This window comes from Acanthisitta chloris, unplaced genomic scaffold (genome assembly GCF_000695815.1).
Source record: "Acanthisitta chloris isolate BGI_N310 unplaced genomic scaffold, ASM69581v1 scaffold41328, whole genome shotgun sequence".
Lineage (NCBI taxonomy): Eukaryota > Metazoa > Chordata > Aves > Passeriformes > Acanthisittidae > Acanthisitta > Acanthisitta chloris.
The window spans coordinates 1,306-20,649 of record NW_008689401.1 but is presented as its reverse complement, the minus strand read 5'-3'; the positions used below and the strand labels follow the sequence as shown (position 1 = coordinate 20,649).

At 49.0% G+C, this 19,344-nt stretch overlaps 1 protein-coding gene across 1 annotated transcript; it reads left to right on the top strand.

Annotated features, from left to right (window-relative positions):
- The first annotated feature begins 570 nt into the window (after positions 1-570).
- Positions 571-6,918, top strand: LOC103808589 (protein FAM101A-like). The gene is made up of 4 exons (XM_009081380.1): positions 571-680; positions 2,372-2,940; positions 6,473-6,477; positions 6,685-6,918. Exons 1-2 carry the CDS (start codon positions 571-573, stop codon positions 2,691-2,693), a joined length of 432 nt encoding a protein of 143 aa, XP_009079628.1. The 3' UTR covers positions 2,694-2,940; positions 6,473-6,477; positions 6,685-6,918.
- The last annotated feature ends 12,426 nt before the right edge of the window (positions 6,919-19,344 follow it).

The window sequence follows — 19,344 nt, the reverse complement described above, 5'->3', positions numbered from 1 at the left end:
GAAATTGGTTTCCAGCATTGCAGAGGCCACAAGGTGCCCCAGTGTCTCACCCCACCCTCAGTTGTGCATAGTTAACTAAAATGTCCCTTGGAGCACAAGAACAATTTTTGGCATAGAAATTTCAGCAACAGCAAGTCTGGATCATTGCAAGGGATACAATATTTTATATATATAAATATAAATACATCTCTCACTTAAGTAGACCTATATCCTTTCAGTCAGCAGACTTAAGCTCTATCTCTGTGTTAGGTCAGACTTGGAGCACTTCTCCATGAGAAGTTAGACTTGTTAATTCATAACAGTAAAGGCAACATCAGGGCTAAAGAAAACCCCCAAACAATTGCAATTCCTATGAGAAACAAGAAAGGAAGGGCAAAATTTCAACAAACAGATACTGCAGCATGGAGTGCCATAGATGTGGACAGAGTCACTTACCTGGGAGGTGTGCTGGGAAGAGGAAGGTGTTGGTAGGTGAGGGCAGCCCACTGCATCACCAGCCACAGCACATTGTGAACCATGCCAGCCTCACCTGTTGTGTCCCAACACTTGCTGTGCTCTCCTTCCCTGCAGATGCCTTACCTGCTCCTGAACCCATCCATGCCAGAGATAAGGCCTCGAATGTACCCTGTGTTTTTTGGAGAAAGCATTGAGGTCAGCCCTGAGCCTGTGCAGGAAATCAGGTACAGATGGGATTGGGTGGGTAGGTGGGGATTTCTGTCTTTTTCCTTGTGCTTTTCCTTCTGCCAAACATTAAAATGTGTTTACAAATGGGAGTCATGGTAATTTTCATGGGAAGGGAGGGACAGGTGGGAGAGTAAAGCCTGAATTACCGATACCAAAGAAAGCCTGAAAGCAGCAGAGGCAGAGGGGATGAGGCGAGAACTGGAGGGAGGTTTTAACAGAAGGCAGCTTTCCTTCCAAGGCCAGCTCAAATCCAAGGCTATGTGAGAAAACCATTACCATCTGTGGGCTTGATGGCTCCCACTAAGTAATCTGATGGTCTTCATACTGTTCCCAGATGACTTGTATCTTCAGAAGAAGCAACACCCTTATAATTGGCACCTGTTTCTGTTAGCCCTTGCAGCAGAGAAACCAACATTAGTCCAGCCCACAGAGACTGGATGAGCTCCTCCTCATGAGGGATGGTCCCTTAAGCCAGTGATGGAGGTGTTGTGCCCTCCTGTGGGGCTGGTGCTGTGGCTTGTGGGTAAATATTGGTCTCTGCTCTTCTTCTGCTGGTGTGGAATGTACTGTGTAAACAGCATGGAGCAGTTACACAGAGTTTGGGGCAGGGACAGTGGGAGGACTATAAACCCAATTCCCACCCCCCTCAGCCTATACAAGGTCTCTCTCTGGAAATGCACCCCAGTAAATCTCTGCTGGCTGAGGAACTGCCAGCGGGCATGTTTTTATGGTGATTACATCGGAGTCTTGTTTTATGTGTGCTGAATGACTTGCTTACACCCTAGCTGTGCAAAATACATTACAGCAGCTCAGATTACACGTGGTGCACAATCAGTCAGGCCCCCTCCGGGTGGAGGTAATGACAAGCACACACCCAGCTTTTAATCTTTTTTACGTGGAGCTGCACATTCCTTGGCTGCTGATTGCTGGAGGAGCGTTTGGGGAGTGGGGAAAACCAGTGAAAGTCCTAATGTTCCCCCTGGCTAGGGATTCTAGGAAAAGCCCTTTATGAGGCTTGATGTCCATACATCCTTTCTGGATGCCTGCAGAAAACAGGCAGGGCAGTGACATCCTACCTTTTGTGGGTTCTTCATCTGATGGCTCTTAAGGTGGCCACTTCCTTTGAGACCAGTGGCTTGGCTGTTGGACAGCCATAGTCTGTAATATCCTGTTGCTTTACCTGCTTTTTGACCATTGCTTGGATTTTCTGTAGACTCCAACAAGCAAGCACATCCCTCATGTCCCAGCACTCTGATTTGAGCTAGCTTTGTGCTGTGATGGCAAGGCAGTATAAAGGATAAAAATAAACACACAGCCCAACAAGTCCATTTCAGGGTAGCTCTCCAGGCTGAGCTGAGGTGCCAGTGGGATCCATGGAGGAAACCAGAGGAGGTTGCTTGGAGCTTGGGCAACAAGGTCTTTTCTGCCCTGGCATGACCAGGCAGACTTGGATTCCTTGTGCACCTGCACTGCACAAAAGCTAAGATGGATTCATGGCAAGGTGGGATGCAACCAAGATTCACCAGTAGGCCAGAGCTCTCTTGGTCCTCACTTCAGGCTGCAGAGTTGGCAGCTGCCCCAGTGCCTGTGCAGCAAGAAGGCATAAACATTGCTTCAAGGGGTTAGAGTTCTGCCTGTCCTCTCTGCTGCCTGGGCAGTGCTCCTGATACCCTGCTGTCCTCTCTAGGTGCAATTCTGAGGTGAAGTACGACTCCGAGAAGCATTACCGGGATGACATCTTTTACAGCCCCATCCCCACGGTCACCACCTACAGCGAGACCATCATCGCTGCTCCCAATTGCACCTGGCGGAACTACAAGTCCCAGCTGATCTTTGAGCCCCGCCAGAAGCCACTGAGGTTTCAGAGCACGACCATCATTTTTCCTAAGCGTGCCAAGAACATTTACCGGACCACCCTCAACTACAGTTTGGGTTGTGCCAAGCGTTGGTTTGCGTCCAGCGTGCAGCTGGAGCTCTGCGAGGAAACCATCTACAGCGAGACCCTCTGATCCGCCCTGCGCTGGCGACCGCGGCACCTCGAGGAGGCTGTGGCCTCTGCTGGGGCTCTGGCTGGGCCTGCATTGGTGGCGACTGAATATTAGTGCCTGGAGAACACGTCGTCTTGGGTGAGGCTGAACTGGCTGGGAGAGGCTTGCAGGGCACAGGATGGTTTTGATCAGCGAGAGGTTGGCTTGTATTTTGTGATGTTCCCGACGTTCGTGATCTGGATTTTATTTTTTTAACCTTTTTTTCCAAGTGTATCTATTTTTGACTTGTGTTTAGATGAAATCAAGATGACAAAGGACCCTGTTCCCCATACTGGAGTGATGCCCTGTGAGCGCTATAGGTCTCATCTAGCACATGGGTGAGGGTCACTGTAAGCTTCAGAGGTGTTTTGATCTCTGCGAAGGGAAGACCAACTGCAGAGGCAGTATCCAGTCAGCCCAGCATACACCAGGCCAGGTCTCTTGGAGCTTAAATGCAGAGGAGGTGGTTATATGTATCAATATACCACAGCTTGCTCCAACAGCTCATCCGAGAGAGAGCTGCAGTGTTACACCACTGCGGTCACCTCAGGCCTAAGATCCTGGGAGGAGTGGGGACTGTCACCCCAAGAAAAACAGGATTTAAATAGGTTCCTGTTGCTCTTGCTCACAGCTAGTTATTTCTATGCCATAGCAAGGCACAGCAAGGCCAGGAGGTGGGAGAAAGACCTGCCCCAACCTACAGCTCTTCTGTGAGCCCAGCCAAGAGTAAGAAGGAGAGACTGAGGAAACTGAAAAGCTGAAGGGCTAGTTTCTAAAAGTGACCAAGTGGTTTAAGAGCCCAGTGCAGAGAGGAGTGTAGTGCAGGAAGATGCTCTCTGGCTTCAAAAAGCCAGGGCAGGGTTGACTCACCCTCTCAATAGTTTCCATACTTGTGGCATGGACAGCTTTGCTGACTCTGGAGGGGCAGCCAGACTTTCTTGATGTAGAGCTTGAAGGATTGAAGAGCCCAAATCCATCCAGGTTTTCCTTAATCAGCTACCTTTGTAGCTATTCAGCAGGTACTTCACAAACAGCTGGGCTGGCCCTGCAACAGGACCAAGAAACACTGAGAGAGCAGGAATCAGTACAGCCATCCTAAGGTAAACTGTTCCCCACTCCTGAATCCCATCCCCTGGTAGCTCTTCACTTTGGTAGCTTGCTGGAAATCTGCAAGAGTCTGGATTCCCACAAACACATAACTTTTGAAAATAGCATGGAATTGTCTCAAAAAATCTTACCAAGAATTTCTGCATGCTGCTCAGACTTAGAAAATAACCACACAGCTCCGGAAATTAATTTCCAGCTTTCCCTCTTCTAAACTTTCCATTTTGTTCCTGACTTGCTGTGAGTTTAATGGAGTTATTTCAGAACACAGCTGAGCAGCCAAGTCAGAAAGCCTATTAACAATGTCAACAAGACATAGCTGATTGCCCAGAACGGTTGACGCACAAACCCAGAGAGATTAAAGAAAAAAAATCTGAAAAACTGTAAAAAATAATAAAATTAAATAGCGACTTATAAAAATATTTTTTCCATCAGTTGCAAAAAGCAATTGGTAAATGTGACCAGAACTGTGACCTTTATGAAACAGAGTTCTCTTGTTTAAAATGAAGCACAGTTTTTCCACCAGAGGTAAATATAAAGTCTTTATATACAAACTTAAATCCTGACAGCTGAAGCATCATTAGTGCTGAAAGATGTGTTATGGCAGTGGTGAGCTCTGCCTCTCTAGCTGGGAGTTAGGACTTGGTAGGGAGAATTCTCTCAAAGGATTTCCAAGGCTTCCACCTACTGTTGAATTCTTTACAGCAACACAAACAAGGATTATGTTTGTTACTGGTCAGATTTCGCTGTCACTGACTGTCAGCATCAAAGTCTGGAAAAGCAACATCTGCCTCCAGAGGGATTGTTGTGCCTGCAGCAACTCTTCTCCCCAGGGTTCCAGCAAACATGAGTGCTATGGAGTTGGCTTAGGCAACAGGGAGTTGAAGCTAGGATGAATATGGTCCCAGTGCAGTGCAAATCAGTGATGCACTTACTTGGCTAGTTCATCCTGAGGTCTGTCCTGTTTGCCAAATGCTGAGAGCCTTGGGACCTGGGGAAATACCCATCTACCTTTCCTGGGTTCACATGAAGGCTCTGGAGGGCTCATTCCATGCATCCTGGAGAGTCTGGACAAAGGGGGCAGGTTTCCAAGCTGAGAATTAAGTTCAAAAGCAGGGCCAGTACTCACACCCAGGAGATCCCTGCATGATGACAGATTAGATTGCAGGCACCTCCACTGAGAAGCGTGGAGACAGGCTGACCTGAATGCCAGAGGGATGCCAGGGACTCCCTGTGCTGACCCTGCATCGGGCTTTGCTCCTGTTGACGACTGGATTAATCCCCTGCTCCAAGCACAAAGCTGCAGGTTTTGATCACACTGGTCTTTGAGCAGGACAGGTTCTCCCCAGAAAAATCTCTTCTCCTGACCAGCTGCAGGCTGCTGCCCACTTAGTCCACTGCTCCTTCTGCTTCCTAAATATTGGCCGTGACAGAAAAAGAGAATTCAAGGAAAGCCAAAAAACTAGTGTGCAAATACAAATCCAGCAGAGAGACCTGAATCTCAGCCCAGTCTTTCAGCACACAGGGATGGTGCTGCTGAGGCAGAGTCTCACAGGTGGATGTGACCCCTGGGAGGGTGCAATAGAGAGCTGCATCCTTGGCACTGGAGGGTCCCACACACCCAGCCCAGGCCTCTTTGAAGCTTCATGCTTTGTTTTCTCTGCAAATAGACTAGAAATGACCTAATGTGCTCCTGTTCCTTTGAGCTTATGCAGCTTTTCTGGTCTTGCCATGTTAGGAAAAAAAAAAGGACAGGAGAGCAAATTAGGTTTCTAGGCTGCTGAACACATTTTGAGCTGTGTAGCCATGGTGGCTATGGTGGGGCTACCACCCTGGGCCACATCCAAACTGTGACATTGCCAAGTGCCTGAAAGCTGTAGGAAGTTTTGAAAAGTACCTTCTTGCATGGTGTCTCCCTAGGGTCTATCACAAGCTGCTTTTCTTCTCAACAAAAGCTGGCATTGGTGAGGGACTTGGTTTTTACTGAGGACAAGAAAACCACAGAGGGTCAAGTCTTCACCCTTGCCTGGGCACAGATCCCACCCTGCCTGCCCACCCTCTGTCCCTGCTCCCATCCCTGGTCCTGGGTTAGGCAGTGCTAGAAAGAGCCAAAGTTCATTTTACTCATGACTGGGAAAAGTGATGACTGTTTTGTTTTGCTTAAACACCAGAAACTGAATTTTGTGTGTGTGTGTTGCCAGTGAAGAATCACTCCAAGCAGCCAACAAGTGCCTTGTGCCATACCTGCAGTATGTTTGTACATCTAAAAGGAACTAGTCCCACTAGGGAGGTGCTTTTCTTTTAAATGGAGCATTATTAATCTCAACCAGCAGATCTTTGTTGCTGTATATTTTCTCAAAGATACAAATGATAAATTTAGCCCATGGAAAAATGAGTTTTCTTGAGCTGTTGGGACTGTGGCTACATGATTTCTCCCCAGGATCCTAATGTCATGTTGCCCACAGTCTTGTCAGCCTGATGGGTAAAGTTGGAAGGAATTGTTTTGCATCAGAGTTATTTTTGAGATTGAAATCTTTCCCAGAAGGCATCTTCTTTTGGTGGGGGGAAGATTGTCATTTCAATATGGAAATTCCCTAGCTGAAAGGTATGGGGTTTCCACTTTATCCCTGTGATTCTTTTGCCCCTGAATGCAACAGAGCATGCTTGTGTCTGATCTGCCTGCATTGCTGTCATTGCATTTGGGGCCAAAAAGAGGAAACCCAGACTAAATATGGACCATTCAGAAGCTGCGGAATACTTTGCACAAACCGCAGAGAACAACTTTGACCAAACCAGTTTACTGCTTATCTGTATTTTTTTGTCTTTTTCTTGTTGTTTGTTTGTTTGTGGGTTTTTTTTCCTAAGCTAGCTCTACTTTTCTCAATGTGAAATACAGACAGATTTGCACCCTGGGTGCACACTTTCTGGGAATGATGAAATGGGGTTTGGGTGTTGATAGCAGTGTTTGAGTGAGCTGCTGGTCAGAGAAGTGAATGCTGTTTACTATTTATGTTGAGTGTGTCTTAAAAAAATGGGAAAGGTCACCAGAAGGCTAATGAGCAAAAGGATTTGGAGAGCAAACTGAAGACTGTGTGAGTCTGATCTGGAAGTAAATGGTTCCGTGTGTGAACGCTGTGAGTTAGGATATTTAGCCATTGTAGTTTTAACCTGCCTTTTTTCCTGTAGGAAGAGGCATCCTTGCCTTGTTTAGAGCTGAAACAAAATCAGATCCAACCTCTGTCACAGTCATTCAGTCCCTCTGAAGTCTGTGAGCATCAGCATTCTCAGACTCATGGGGTAATTACCGTGAGTATCAAGCAAACATGCACAGAGCTGTGCCTCTGTGGAGATGTGGGAATGCTTTGCAGGGGATGATGGATCTTGTGGGATATTCTGATTTCTACTGCCAGATGAACTCTGCTCCCTGAGGATCACCTGATCACTCACAAATTGAGCTGTTCCAAATATCTCCCCTAAAGCTCTCCTATAACCATTGGATTTTATAAGTCTTGGGAGGCACCAATTCTTTCCCAGATACTGTGATGACCATCAAAATGTGCAAAGTATCCTACAGTGTAAATTGTGACCTGAGGATGGGGTTGAAAGGTGTCTGAAGGTTAGAGAAGGAAGAAGAGAACATTTAAGTGGTGGAAATGCATAAGGATGTGTCATATTTTTATTTTTGTAAGTCTGATTCTCTAAGTGCTTGTAAAGTACTTTACTGTTGTATATGTGGTGATGCAGTAGTTCACAATATCCTTTTATTTTTGTATATTCCCCCTCCACCATAATCCCTTTCTGTTCAACTCATAGAGAGTAATTTAAGAAGACAAAATTTATATATCATAATAAAATGCTCAAACCATCATGCTGATGTATCTGGAGTTTCTTTCCTCTTCCTTAACCCTTCACTTGTTGCCTAGTGCCACTTTCCCATCCAGAGGGAAAGTTTTTGGTGTGCCCTTTCTACCCATGGATTTTGGCCCAGCTCCCTGTGGATGAGTGACTGTGGTCACAGTCAGTGCTGTGATGTGCTAAACCTGCTCTGCCACGTGTGCCCAGGGAAAGCTGAAAAGCAGAGACAATTTTACCTTTCAAGACATCACTGGGTGGCAGGTTTACCATTTCTTCACTCCAAATTTCCCTCTTCCTGCTTCATCTCGTTCTACCTAGTCTTGGTGTTTGATCTAGGCAATTCCTCTTTTCCATGGCCTTCAAGGGCAGGAAGAACCAACAAATCCAGGTGTCCACACCCTAATGCAGTGTTGGGAGGGCCCTGCTACCCCTGGCTGTGCAGATCACCATGGCAGATGAGCTGTGTTGGGGCTAAAACCCTTCCTGGCCATGAAGTGCTTTTTAAAGCCATTGCTGTAACTGCTTCAGGCTCACCAGCCAGCTATGAGTAGAGCATTCTGCTCTTCCAAGGCCCAAGATGTCTGCAAGGAGAATCTGACACTAATCCTTATGGAAAAAGCATATTGGATTTATAGGGATGAAGTCAATAGGTTTGGATGAAAATGGCTGTTAAACTCTAAGGAATGGAAAGGAGAAGGAAAGGCATGTTATGCAAGAGGATTGAATCAGCTGCAGGGCAAGGGCCTATGTCCTCATCCCAAGCTTTTCTGTCACAAATCATGGTTGAACTGCTCCTAGGATGAAGGATGGAGAACACGCTCATGCCTAAGAACCTGGGGAAACACAGTGACTGGAGAAGGCAGGGGATGTGCAGCCTGGGTGAGTTCACTGGCTGATAGCCAAGTGCCAGATGAAGGACATGTGCATCCACTCCTGCTATTTGAATGAAACCATGAAATGTGAATGCTGTCCAAGGAAGATTCCTGAGGTGGCAGCTGAATCCTCAGCAGCAAAAAGCAGTATTAGATGCAGGATATGTGTTTTGGCAAGTGTGCTCAGATGAGCTAACCCCTAAGCTAGTGGCTTTTACTGTGCTATTTGGATGTTGTAAATTTAAGCAGATGATGCTTGGTATTAGTTTTGCTCCCAGGATACTTCAGAGAGTAATTGCACATATCTCTGAGGGATTACAAGGTGCTGAAGTTATAATGGATGGACTTTGACTTTAAACTAGACGCTTTATGAACAGAAGGAATGGTTTAGACTGGTTTTACAGACAGCAAGAACGCTGAGTGTGAAATGCCAAAAGCCTCACCTAAAAGAATTTGCTGATAATAGGCAGCTACAAATTAAATAATAATAAAACCCCACATGCTGGGATCCCTTTTTCACTCAACAAAGCAGAGCTATAGGGGAACAATAGATGCCTCCATCAAATTTCATTCCACAGCTATTTACAGTCAACAAACAACAGAGAGATTTGCCAGAGAAAGAACCTTACCTGATACTGGAGCAGTGAAAACATACCCCTGCTGCCAAACCATCGGCTTCAGACTACCACGTGCAAGACCTTGGGCTTGGTCTCCATTCCTTCTGCTCAGCAGATGGCAATCTCACAGCCTGGACCTGCAGAAGGGTCTTCAGAAGATCTAGGCAGTGCCCAGAAGCAGGAGGTTGTATTGCCCTCAAAAATGTCATGAATCTGTTCCCATGAGAAGGAGCCACCAGCAGCATGTCTGGACTGATGTGTTTCACAGCCACCTACACAAACTGTGTCTCCTTCTGGCACAGGATGCAGAACTGTCACTTCATCCATCTCTGTGGGGAACAGACACGGGATAAGAAACTGTCAGAGCAGATACATCTCTGTCCCCCGAGCAGCTCACCCTGTGGCTCCACAACTACCTCCCCAGCAGCCATGCCAAGGTGACTGAACCCACCTGAGGTGCTCTAGATGCAGCTCTGTGACCTCCTCATGTCCCGTGGTGCAGGTTCAGTGCCTCAGGGGGCACCTTGGCTTCAGCAGTTGAGTCCCCAAGGTGGCTCTATGTGGCCTCTGGATGCTTGGTCTGGTGGTGGGATGGTGTCTCCCCAGACTGGCACTCCTGACTGCCCTCAGCAGTGCCTGCCTAGCTGAAAGAGGTGGATCTAGCACTGATTTTCATCCCTTTGCTTGAGAGAGAGATTCCCACCACAGATTCAGCCCCTAGAGTTACCCCATGGCCTGGCAGAAATGTGGCTTTGCTGAGCAGGTTTGGCACCACATTGTTCATCCCCAGCTCTCCTGCCTGTTTCTAAATCCCCTGCTCTGGTGACAATGCAGAGGAGCAAGGACCTGCCCCAGGGCTGTGCAGCTCCTGCTGAGGTACTGAGTCCCTTTCCCCTGGCAAAGTGCCCAGCCACAGTGGGGAAATTAATGCAGGAATAGCTTGTTCTCGAGTAGGATAAAGGGTCCTGGAATTGCTTTTTTGGGGCGTAAGGAGGGAGTTTTATGAGCTCTATTTTCTGCTTCTAATAATGATATTGGAGCTAAACAGTTCCATGCCTAGGAGTCCAAGACAGATGGGGAGTTCACATCTATGAAGATGAAAATGCTCATCCTGCCAAGTCTTTGATTCCCATCGTATCCTTCCTACCCTGCAAACAGGCGGACAGCACATTTCTAGCATAAAAATATCCTCCTCTCCAGCTAACCACCTCCAGATTCCCTTCCTGAGCCTGTTCTGAGCCCAGTGATTAGACATTTCTATATACATAAACATTCAAATCATCTCCCCAAGGTTCTTCCTGTCTCACAGGCAAATCCTGAGACCAGCGGCTATTTGCAGCTCCTTGAAATTCAAATGGGATCAGAGCTTCTTCCAAGCTGACTGCTGTGGTCAGAGCCCTCCATGCACCTCCCCAGAGCACCTGGCTGCACCTTGGCCATACAGCTTCCCATCACAGGCCATCAAGGTGCCCATCACCTCCTGCTCTGGAGAGCAAACTACTCCAAACACTCTGTGTGTGGCTGCTGCCAACGATGCCAAGGGACTGCATGGACTGGGAAATGTTTTGGCACGGGGATGTACCATGGGAATGCATGGGCATATGCACATTTGCAGAGGGAGAGCTCAAAACCATGGCAAAACCTGCACAAAGCAGTGGAGGAATGAACAACAGACACACACACACACAAGCATGCAAACTGCATTCTCTTTGATGGAGGATTGTAGAAACATTACCTTCCCCTGGGGCTTTGCAGTGAAATAACCTGATTATTCATGAACCAGCTAGAATCATCAATCCCTCATTTATCATTTTCAGCATAAATAATCAGGGCAGGAGAGGAACACACCAGCAATAAAGTAGTTATAGATGTAGTGTTGAAATCTGCCCATTTCCTTTAAAAATGCCCCACTTGCTATAACAAACAGCGATCCAAGCGACTCCTCAGCTGAGTCCTCGAGTGTTGGATTACAAAGGACACAAACCAACACCCTGCTCCATGTGACTGAAAGTCCATTTGGTGCTTGCGTGGGAGGCCAGCTAGGAAATGGCAGCAAATTTTAAAAAAACACATTTGTCTTACTGACAAATGTCTCCAGGAAATAAAAGCCTTTGTATTCTCATTTGACCTCTTCCACTCACAGATGGGTTTTGCTGTGCTTCCGACAGGGATTTTTTTTTTTTTAGCGCCTGCACTTCCAGGATATTCATTTTAGCTGCTGAGGAGCACAGCTTGGCCATCCCAGAGATTTGAGGATGGGCATTCCCAGTGCTGGTGAGGTGATGATGCACATGATGTTATGGGTCCATTGTGGCTGAGCAGAATGGCCTTGGCAGAGCAGAGCTGAGTTCTAGCTTCAGGTCCAGCTTCTAGTGAGGCATTTTGGAACAGCAGCATCTCAGGCCTCTCAGAGCATCCTTGGCTGGTTGAGCACCTTGGGATATAGGTTGAATCAGAGGAGAGAGCACTCAAAGCCACACAGATCCCTAACCAGAATCTGGAGAGGAGTTAGCATCCTTCCAGCTCTAGCCTGGGCCTGTTTTCCAAGTGAAATGGAGCGGAGCAGGGAGTGACAGGAATGAACAACAGGTTTGGGGCACTTTGCTAAGCACAGCACTGCTCTGCCTCCAGGTCTGCCCTTGAACTTTGCAGCTTGGGCCCTTTCTGAGTCCTCTGTGACTTGTAAGTGTTTTGGCAGCCCCAGCCCTCTGTGCGAGCCCCAAACTGAAGCTCACTGTTAATGAGCCACGTGTTCCGAAGGCCTCCAGGCTTGGCACTACCTGATGGGGACCTGTTGGAGCCCAGCTCTGTTAGCCAGCCCAGCAGTGCTGCAGAGCTGGCTGCAAAGCACCCAGCTCAGCACTTTCTGGAAAAGCTTCATTTGCCTTCCCCCTGCCACTCACTCCTCCAAGGGTCTCTCCTCTTTATGCACTCAGAAAGGGAGGAAAAAAAATCCCAATACGTTTAAACACTGCCTAATGGTGAAAAGTAACATCTGGAGAGCAGCCTTGCCCCTCACAGAGTCCTCCATCTCCACATCTCAATATGAAACCCATCAGGAAATCAGTTCAGAAGGGACCCATGGGCTCAGTGATGGGGCCAACCCTCTCTGCAGGTGCCATCAGCTCAGGGACAGTGGCCACCAACCAGGGGACAGCAGGTACCCAATAGCCCTGGGGAAGTGGATGGCTGACTAAAGCCATACTCACTGCTAGGAGATTTTAGAGAGCAAAGGAAGAAGCTGCTCAGCAGCAGGGTGACCTGTCACCAAGGCCTGTGCCTCCCACGCTGACCCATCTCCCCTGTTCCCCAGGAAAGAGGGGTGCAGGAGAAACCTGCTTCTTTTGAGCCTGTTTCCAAAGAGGCTCTTCCAGCCAACATTAACACACTTTTCTTCACTTCCCAGCATGGCTTGGGGCAGAAAGCAACATCTGGACCTAATAAAAAGGCTGCCCTCCCCCCCAAAGAGACCCAAGAGCAACCTCTGCTATTTGGTTTCCAATCTTCGCTGTTTGGTTTCCAACCTCTGCTATTTGGTTTCTCCTTCATCACTGGACAAAGAGGCAGCTCCAGCTCAGGGTTTCTTGCTGGCCTGAAGGGGAGCAGGATGCTCTGACAGCTCATGGGGATGTTGGCTTAAAAATGGGTCCAGCAGAGTGGAATCAGATGGGTTTCAGTGCTGAGGAGACAGTTGTGACTTCTCATTGGGGTAGAGAGTTAGGGTATAAGGACTTGCTCTTCCCTTGCACAGAGTGACACTCTTTTTTTGGTTCCAAAAACATGAAAGCTGCAGATGGCTCTAAGCCAAGACCCAGGATTAACATCCCCATGGGGAAAAGCTCTGCTTTGGTCCAACTGGAATGCAGATCCAGACCTGGCACCCATTTTCAGGCACGCACCGACCGGGCTGCTCGCGTCCGACCTCTGGCAGCTGGTTTGCTTTCTGGAAAGAACTCAGGATAAAACAGCAGCAGAAAATCTTGGGCAGAGCTGGATTGGGATTTTACAGCTGAAGTCTGGACTTTTGCAAACAAACACCTGAGTCAGTGGAGTCCAAACTCTTCAGAGTCCCCATCTCACCGGAGCTGAGTTGGGGCCCATCAGGCTGCACCTGTGGACAGCTGTGCTGAGCAGTCTGAGCAAAGTGTTGAGTGGGGATGGAGTGTCTTCGACAGCAACCTCCTGGATGGTGCTGCTCTGCTTTTGGCTCTTCATGAAACCTTCCCTTCCCCCTGTGCCACTGTAGGCAGGAGAGGAGATCCCACCAGCCCCTGGCACTGCAGAGCATTTCATCCTGGCTGGGTCAACCAGGGCTGCATGATCCTGGGTGGGATCTCAGACCAACCTCCCCAGGGCTTCTGCTGGCTCCAGGGGTTTCCTCAGCCTCTGCTCGACAGCACTGGGGCAGCTATGGTAATTAATTATGACTAATCTAGATGCACCATCCTTAGCACAGCCAGGCCTTGCAGCCAGTGTGGTCAGTGTTTCCTAACCCCTGGCATGACCTCAGTAAATACTGCAACAGAGTTTTCTCCAAGCTGAACATGCATCTAGTCATCAAAGAGATTGCAAATGACTAATAAATATGAAAAGAAGTCAGGGGGCAGCAAAAGTTTCTGGACCAAGATCAATCTTTACTGACAACTGCTGCTTTTTCTAAGCAGGAGTACCCTGCAGAGTTTAAAACAGCATCAGACTTCAAAGCAGAGAGCTCTCCAGATGGAGCTTACCACCCCTGCTAACACCCTGCGCCTCGTCAGGTTCCATGCACTTACAGAGGGACACTGGGATGGATTCCAGGGAAGGGAAACACCCTGACCTCTTCAAAAGCACAGACTGGGAACGACCCATGTGCTCTGCACCACGTAGGTGGCAAAACTGATCTCCAGGCTGACCTCCCCAGCACCACAGGCAGCTGTTTCTGCCTGTTCTCCTTTCACAAGGCCCAGCAGGGGGAAAGCCTCACCTGTTGGTGTTACACCAGGGCTGATGTGTCTGCACCTGAGATGAATGTGGTCCCTCCTTGGTGGGATCCAGACACTTCCCATGCTGGAAAGCAGGACCCAGAAGGTGGTGTGTTTGTAGCACAAGGGTTTCACCTTTCAACACTGTTTCTGTAGATTTTCATCCTGGGGCACACAGGCAGACACCCGCCCTGTTGGGTGTTTCACAGGGGTGGCTTTGGTCACCCTGCTGCCATCACAGGAGGGACCTGCAGCCCTGCAGGGTCTGGCAGCATCCTACGTGCTGGAAACTGCTGGGACTTCACCTCCCCAAGCTGCTCTGCATCACTGTTAGGGGATTCCTCCACTGCTGGAGAACTGTGCATCCAGGGATTTCATTTCAGGAGCTTTTCTGCAAAGCTGGTTGGTTGGTTTGTTGGGTTTTTTTGTTTGTGCCCTCTAGCAGATCACTTGCCCTTCAGTAAAGCTGACACCAATCTCAGCTCACTCCAGACACAGCTACTCCAACCTCCCTTCAGTGGCCAGTGATTTATTACCACTCTGCTGCCTGGAGTCCTGCTAAATACTCATTTTGGTAATTGCAGGAGGCCAAAAAATGAGAGGCTAAATAAACCTAACAATTAATTCAGCTGTTACACACATACACACACACAGTAACACTCACGAGCCCAACTCTTCCCAGATGGGCACAGAAACCAGGCAGAGCTCAGCCAGCCTGGACACCTCTGCCCAACACCCTTCAGGGTCCCAGTGCTGATAAGAGCCAGGCATCCCACCAAAAGCTGCTCTATTTCCCTTCCAAGTTACTTGCCAACCTACACTGTCTCATCTCTTGCCAAGATCAGCTCTTTAGTCCTCTGCATCATTATCACAGAGCATATATAATTTCACGGCAAATCACAAGAACTGATGAATGACTATTTGGATTGCAATTGTCAGGAGAGTATAAAATGCTTCCAGCCCAGGAATGGTTACCAGCTCTCCTGGCTACTTCTAACCTGTTCAACCACTCAGTTGCAGAGCTTCTGCAGCACTGGGGTCAGTACGTGGGGACCATGGGCTGCCTTCATGGGGAGGGCACAGGGCTGGGTGCTACCAGGTGCTGCTTGGCATTCTGGTGTGATTTTCACCTTTGTTTTTTAATCTTGCCCTGCTCATCGCTGGGTACCTCAGCTCCATCCTGCTCCCATCACCTGCAGCCCTTGGGGAAGGTGCTGACACCCAATGCAGTGTCCCAGTGCATGCAGCAAGGACAACCTCTGTCTCGTGCCCTTTCCTCCCTGCTCTTGTAACTCAACCTGGCTAAAAATTCTTCCTCTTGCTTGAATACTTTCCAAAGAAAAAAGTGTCCCCATAATCCCGACTCAATTCTTCCTCTTGCTTGAATACTTTCCGAAGAAAAAAGTGTCCCCATAATCCTGACTAAACACCAAGTCATCACCAGAAGGTTACAATGCTCCTGCACCTACTCACAGCTTCTGTCCAAGGCAAAGGCATCAGGGACTGTATTTTATCTTCCCTTTCCCCTTCATAAATCCCTGTTTGGCACCCAAAACAGGACTGAATCTGGACTGCTAACATCTTTTTGTTGCTGGTTCTCATCTGCTTTTGTCCCATCTTATTTTCATCTCCTTATATAAGAGCTTTTCAAGTAGACCTAAAGTTTTCCATCATTAAATCCTAAGTGTTGGCCTTGAATTTAGAATTTTCCCACCTTCTGTTTCTTCAGCATCAATGTGAGTTATTGACCAGGGTGATTGCTGTCAGTCCTCATCAGCATTAAAACCTTGATGAGAGAGGCTGAACAGCCTGGCTCCTGTTGGTACTAGTTATTAACTTACTCTAATTGCCTTCAGAGTGGCAAAAGCCTTTTCAAGAAGGTTTTCAACAAAATCACTGGTCTCAGAGATCTTTAAGAGTCAGGATACCTGCAAAGTGCATTGCCATGGGAGCTGGTTGCTGGAGAAGCAAGCAGAGATGGGAGGAGGCAGATTTGGTTGGGCCATCCAGAGGATCTAGGGTGATCTTTGACAGGAACCTTTTGGATATCCTCTGGGCAGCCAAACCAGTCCGGCAGCACTGGAGAGTCTTTCTCTTGGACTGGGGTGACCACCGGGAAGGTTGAGCTGGCAGAAGGTAGGGGTACACCCCTGCTGAAATGCTCATTGCTGTGCTCAGGAAAACATCATTTGTATAAAATCCATTTCTGAGCCCCAGGAAAGGCAGCAGAAGGCTCCCAAACCAACTAACAGCCCTTCAGTGGATTAAATTCCATACAGTCATCCAATTAGTCCTAGTGCACAGCCATCCCCCTTGGCTCACCATCCTCCCCACTCCCCAGCACACACCTCCTGCAGCAGGGAGAGCTCCCCAGTCTGTGGCATCAGCCCAGCAGGTGCAGATGTGGAAGGGATCTCAGGGACTCCCAGCCAAATTTAACCACAGCCCATGGGATAGGTGTCAGAGGTAGAGCAAATTAAACCCACAGATACCAGGGCTTGTGTTTTACTTCTTAATTAGCTAGTGGCTCATTAGCCTCCCTGATAATTTCCTACAGCCCTGGGGCAAGGAGAGACATGTCTCAGGGTGCTCACTGTGACCTCAGGGCACACAGCAGAGCCACTATCCTTTTGTCCCCTCAGCCCATTCACCTTGGGCACCCCATCAGTGCCCAGCAACGCAAGGATCCCCAACTCAACCCATATCCCTCTCCATCAGCCACCCCATTCCCAACTCACCTGCCCCCCGAGCAGCTCACCTGCCTGGGCTCACACACACCCACAGGCAGGAGCATCATGCATTCTGCTGCCAAAAAAGCTTTTTGGGTTGGGTTGGTTTGTTTGCTTTATTATTTAACCAGTATGGCAGTGGTTGCCCACTGCCCCCACCGCTCGCCGGTGAGCACGCCGAGCAAATAACAGTGAACAAACCCGTCACCTTTAGCAGAAGAACCCCCTCCCCTCTGGAGCAAGCTGTGGAATATTTACACCTGGTGGTCTCTGTACAGCCCTGGTTATTGTACAACTCCGTCCACACCAGCTGTGCGCAGGTTGGGTACAAGGAAGAGATATTTCCCCCTGCCCCGGTACAGTTCAAGCGATAAATTGTCCAATAATTTGTTTGCCTGTTTGTACAAGTTACAAAGTTGGTGAACACTGAATTTAAACTTGGGGTTTTTAATAGCTGAACTTGCCTTTCTCCTGGATTGCACAAGGAGGTGCCATCAGACCCCTCTGTGAGGTTTGGGGATGCCTCGGTGGAGAGAAGGGCAGGACAGAGGAAAGCACCACAACCTGGAGGAACAACAGGTCACCCTTTCCCAAAACCACACACCCCCAGCCCATGTGTGAGCAGGGAAATTGGGAGCCATCCTGCCACAGACCCCCAGGTCAGGGGGATCCCCACTGAGTGGCTGTAGGGCTCCCACCCACTGCCAGCTCATTGATTTGAGCCAAATTAATTAGCCTGCAGCAGGAGGATGCTCGCTGCTCCAGCACCCTGGCAAGGGGGCTCAGAGCTTCCTGATGGGAGCTGCTGCTGCCTGATGTCCCCCAGCAGTGTGTCCCTGTCCCTGCTGCTGCAGGAGGGTCTGTGCAGGGATGGGTTGTGTGTGGGAGACACAGCAAGACACAAAGTCCTAAACCCGAGCGGTGCTGTTGGCCAGCCCCAGGGCTGAGCTCTTGGCAAGAGGGACTCCCCAAGGGTAGGATGCTGAGCTCCTGCAGAGCTGGGAACATCAGCAATGTGTCCTGTTCCCCGATCCAGAAGCAATCCCAAAGGATCCCACAGAGCAGGGGTGTGAGGCTGCTGGAGCCCCACAGCAGCTGGGGGTCACTGGTGTCTCCCCAGCCCCACAGCACTGTCCCCTCCTGCACACACTGCCCAGCCCAGAGCCTGGTGGGTAACATCTGCCCAACCACCCATCCAGCAGCACCGAGCCACAGACCCCAGAAGGGCTGAAGCAACCTCACAAACACCTTAAAACTCTTTTGCCACACTCCTGGTACAGCCCCAGGCATTGCTGTGCTTCTGGACTCCTGGCCAGCCCCAGCCCCTTGCCCCACACACATGGCAAACACGGTGAAGTGAGAGGAAAAGAGAATCAAGGCTGTGGGGTTGGCACCGAAGGGTGGGACAGGCTCTTCACTCTCCATCCCATGGCACTGGATGTTGGACAACGCTGCCTGGGGCTAACAGGGAGGGCAACCCTGGGGTGGTGAGAAGGTGGCTCTACAGCTGCTGGCTGGAACCTGTGGCTCTTCCTGATGTCCTGACACCTTGTGCAGAGTTGGCATGGGATGCCCACATGGTGAAGGACCCAAATACTGCCCAGTACCTCCACCCCCAGCACGCTGCGGTACCACCATTGAGAGTGGATGCAGCAAAGTCAGGCCTTGGTGGAACTGTCCCACTTCTCTCACCCCTCCTGCTCAACCTCTCTTGTGTCAACCCCTGCTGGGCAGGTGGCAGGATCTGTGATGCCAATCTGTGGGGTTGGCAGATCTGAGCCACCTTCCACCAGCACTCGACACCACCAGCCCTGCAGAAACCTTCCACCAGCACCTGCACCACCAACTCCGAGCCACCTTCCACGGGCAACCAGTGCCCTCCTGGCCATGTGGAGACACCAAGCAGCACACAGTATTGCTACTGTGCCAAGTGGGAACTTTATTCTTTGTTGTGGTTGTTTTTATCCCCCGCTATGTTTTCCGAATCGGTTAAGGAGGAGGCTTTGAAGATGGGTCAGATTTGGATAATTCTTTTTTTTTTTTTTTTCTCCCAGCAAAATCTGCAACACTTTAATAACGTCATGCCCAGACATCCGCTCTGGGAGTTTGTACAGCTCAGAGCCACGGAGACACCAGCAGCAATAACCTGGGAACGGAAAAACTTCCACATCGCTTGTGCATTGTCTCGGAATTTTTTTTTTCTTTTTACAAAACAAAAAAGCACAACAGAAAAAAGACACAAACATTGATGTACATTATAAACCTGTACATTGTAAAAAACCGGAAAAAAAAAAAACAAACAAAAAAACCCAATGGAAAAAAAAAAGCCCAACAGAAAAACAAACCCCAAACAAACAACAAACACCACCATCATTCTCTGGCTTTGAAATCAGAATCAACCTGCTAACGTCGCAGGGGGAAAAGAAAGATCCGTGGGGAAGGAGGAACTGTTGGGCTGGCCCGGCCGGGCTGTGGCTCCTCTAGCGTATACA

Bases quoted from the DNA above. Each gene is read 5' to 3' on its own strand.
- LOC103808589 (XM_009081380.1), top strand. From the start codon at position 571: ATGCCTTACCTGCTCCTGAACCCATCCATGCCAGAGATAAGGCCTCGA. The intron at 681-2,371 runs GTACAGATGGGA...TGTCCTCTCTAG, and splicing joins GAGCCTGTGCAGGAAATCAG to GTGCAATTCTGAGGTGAAGT.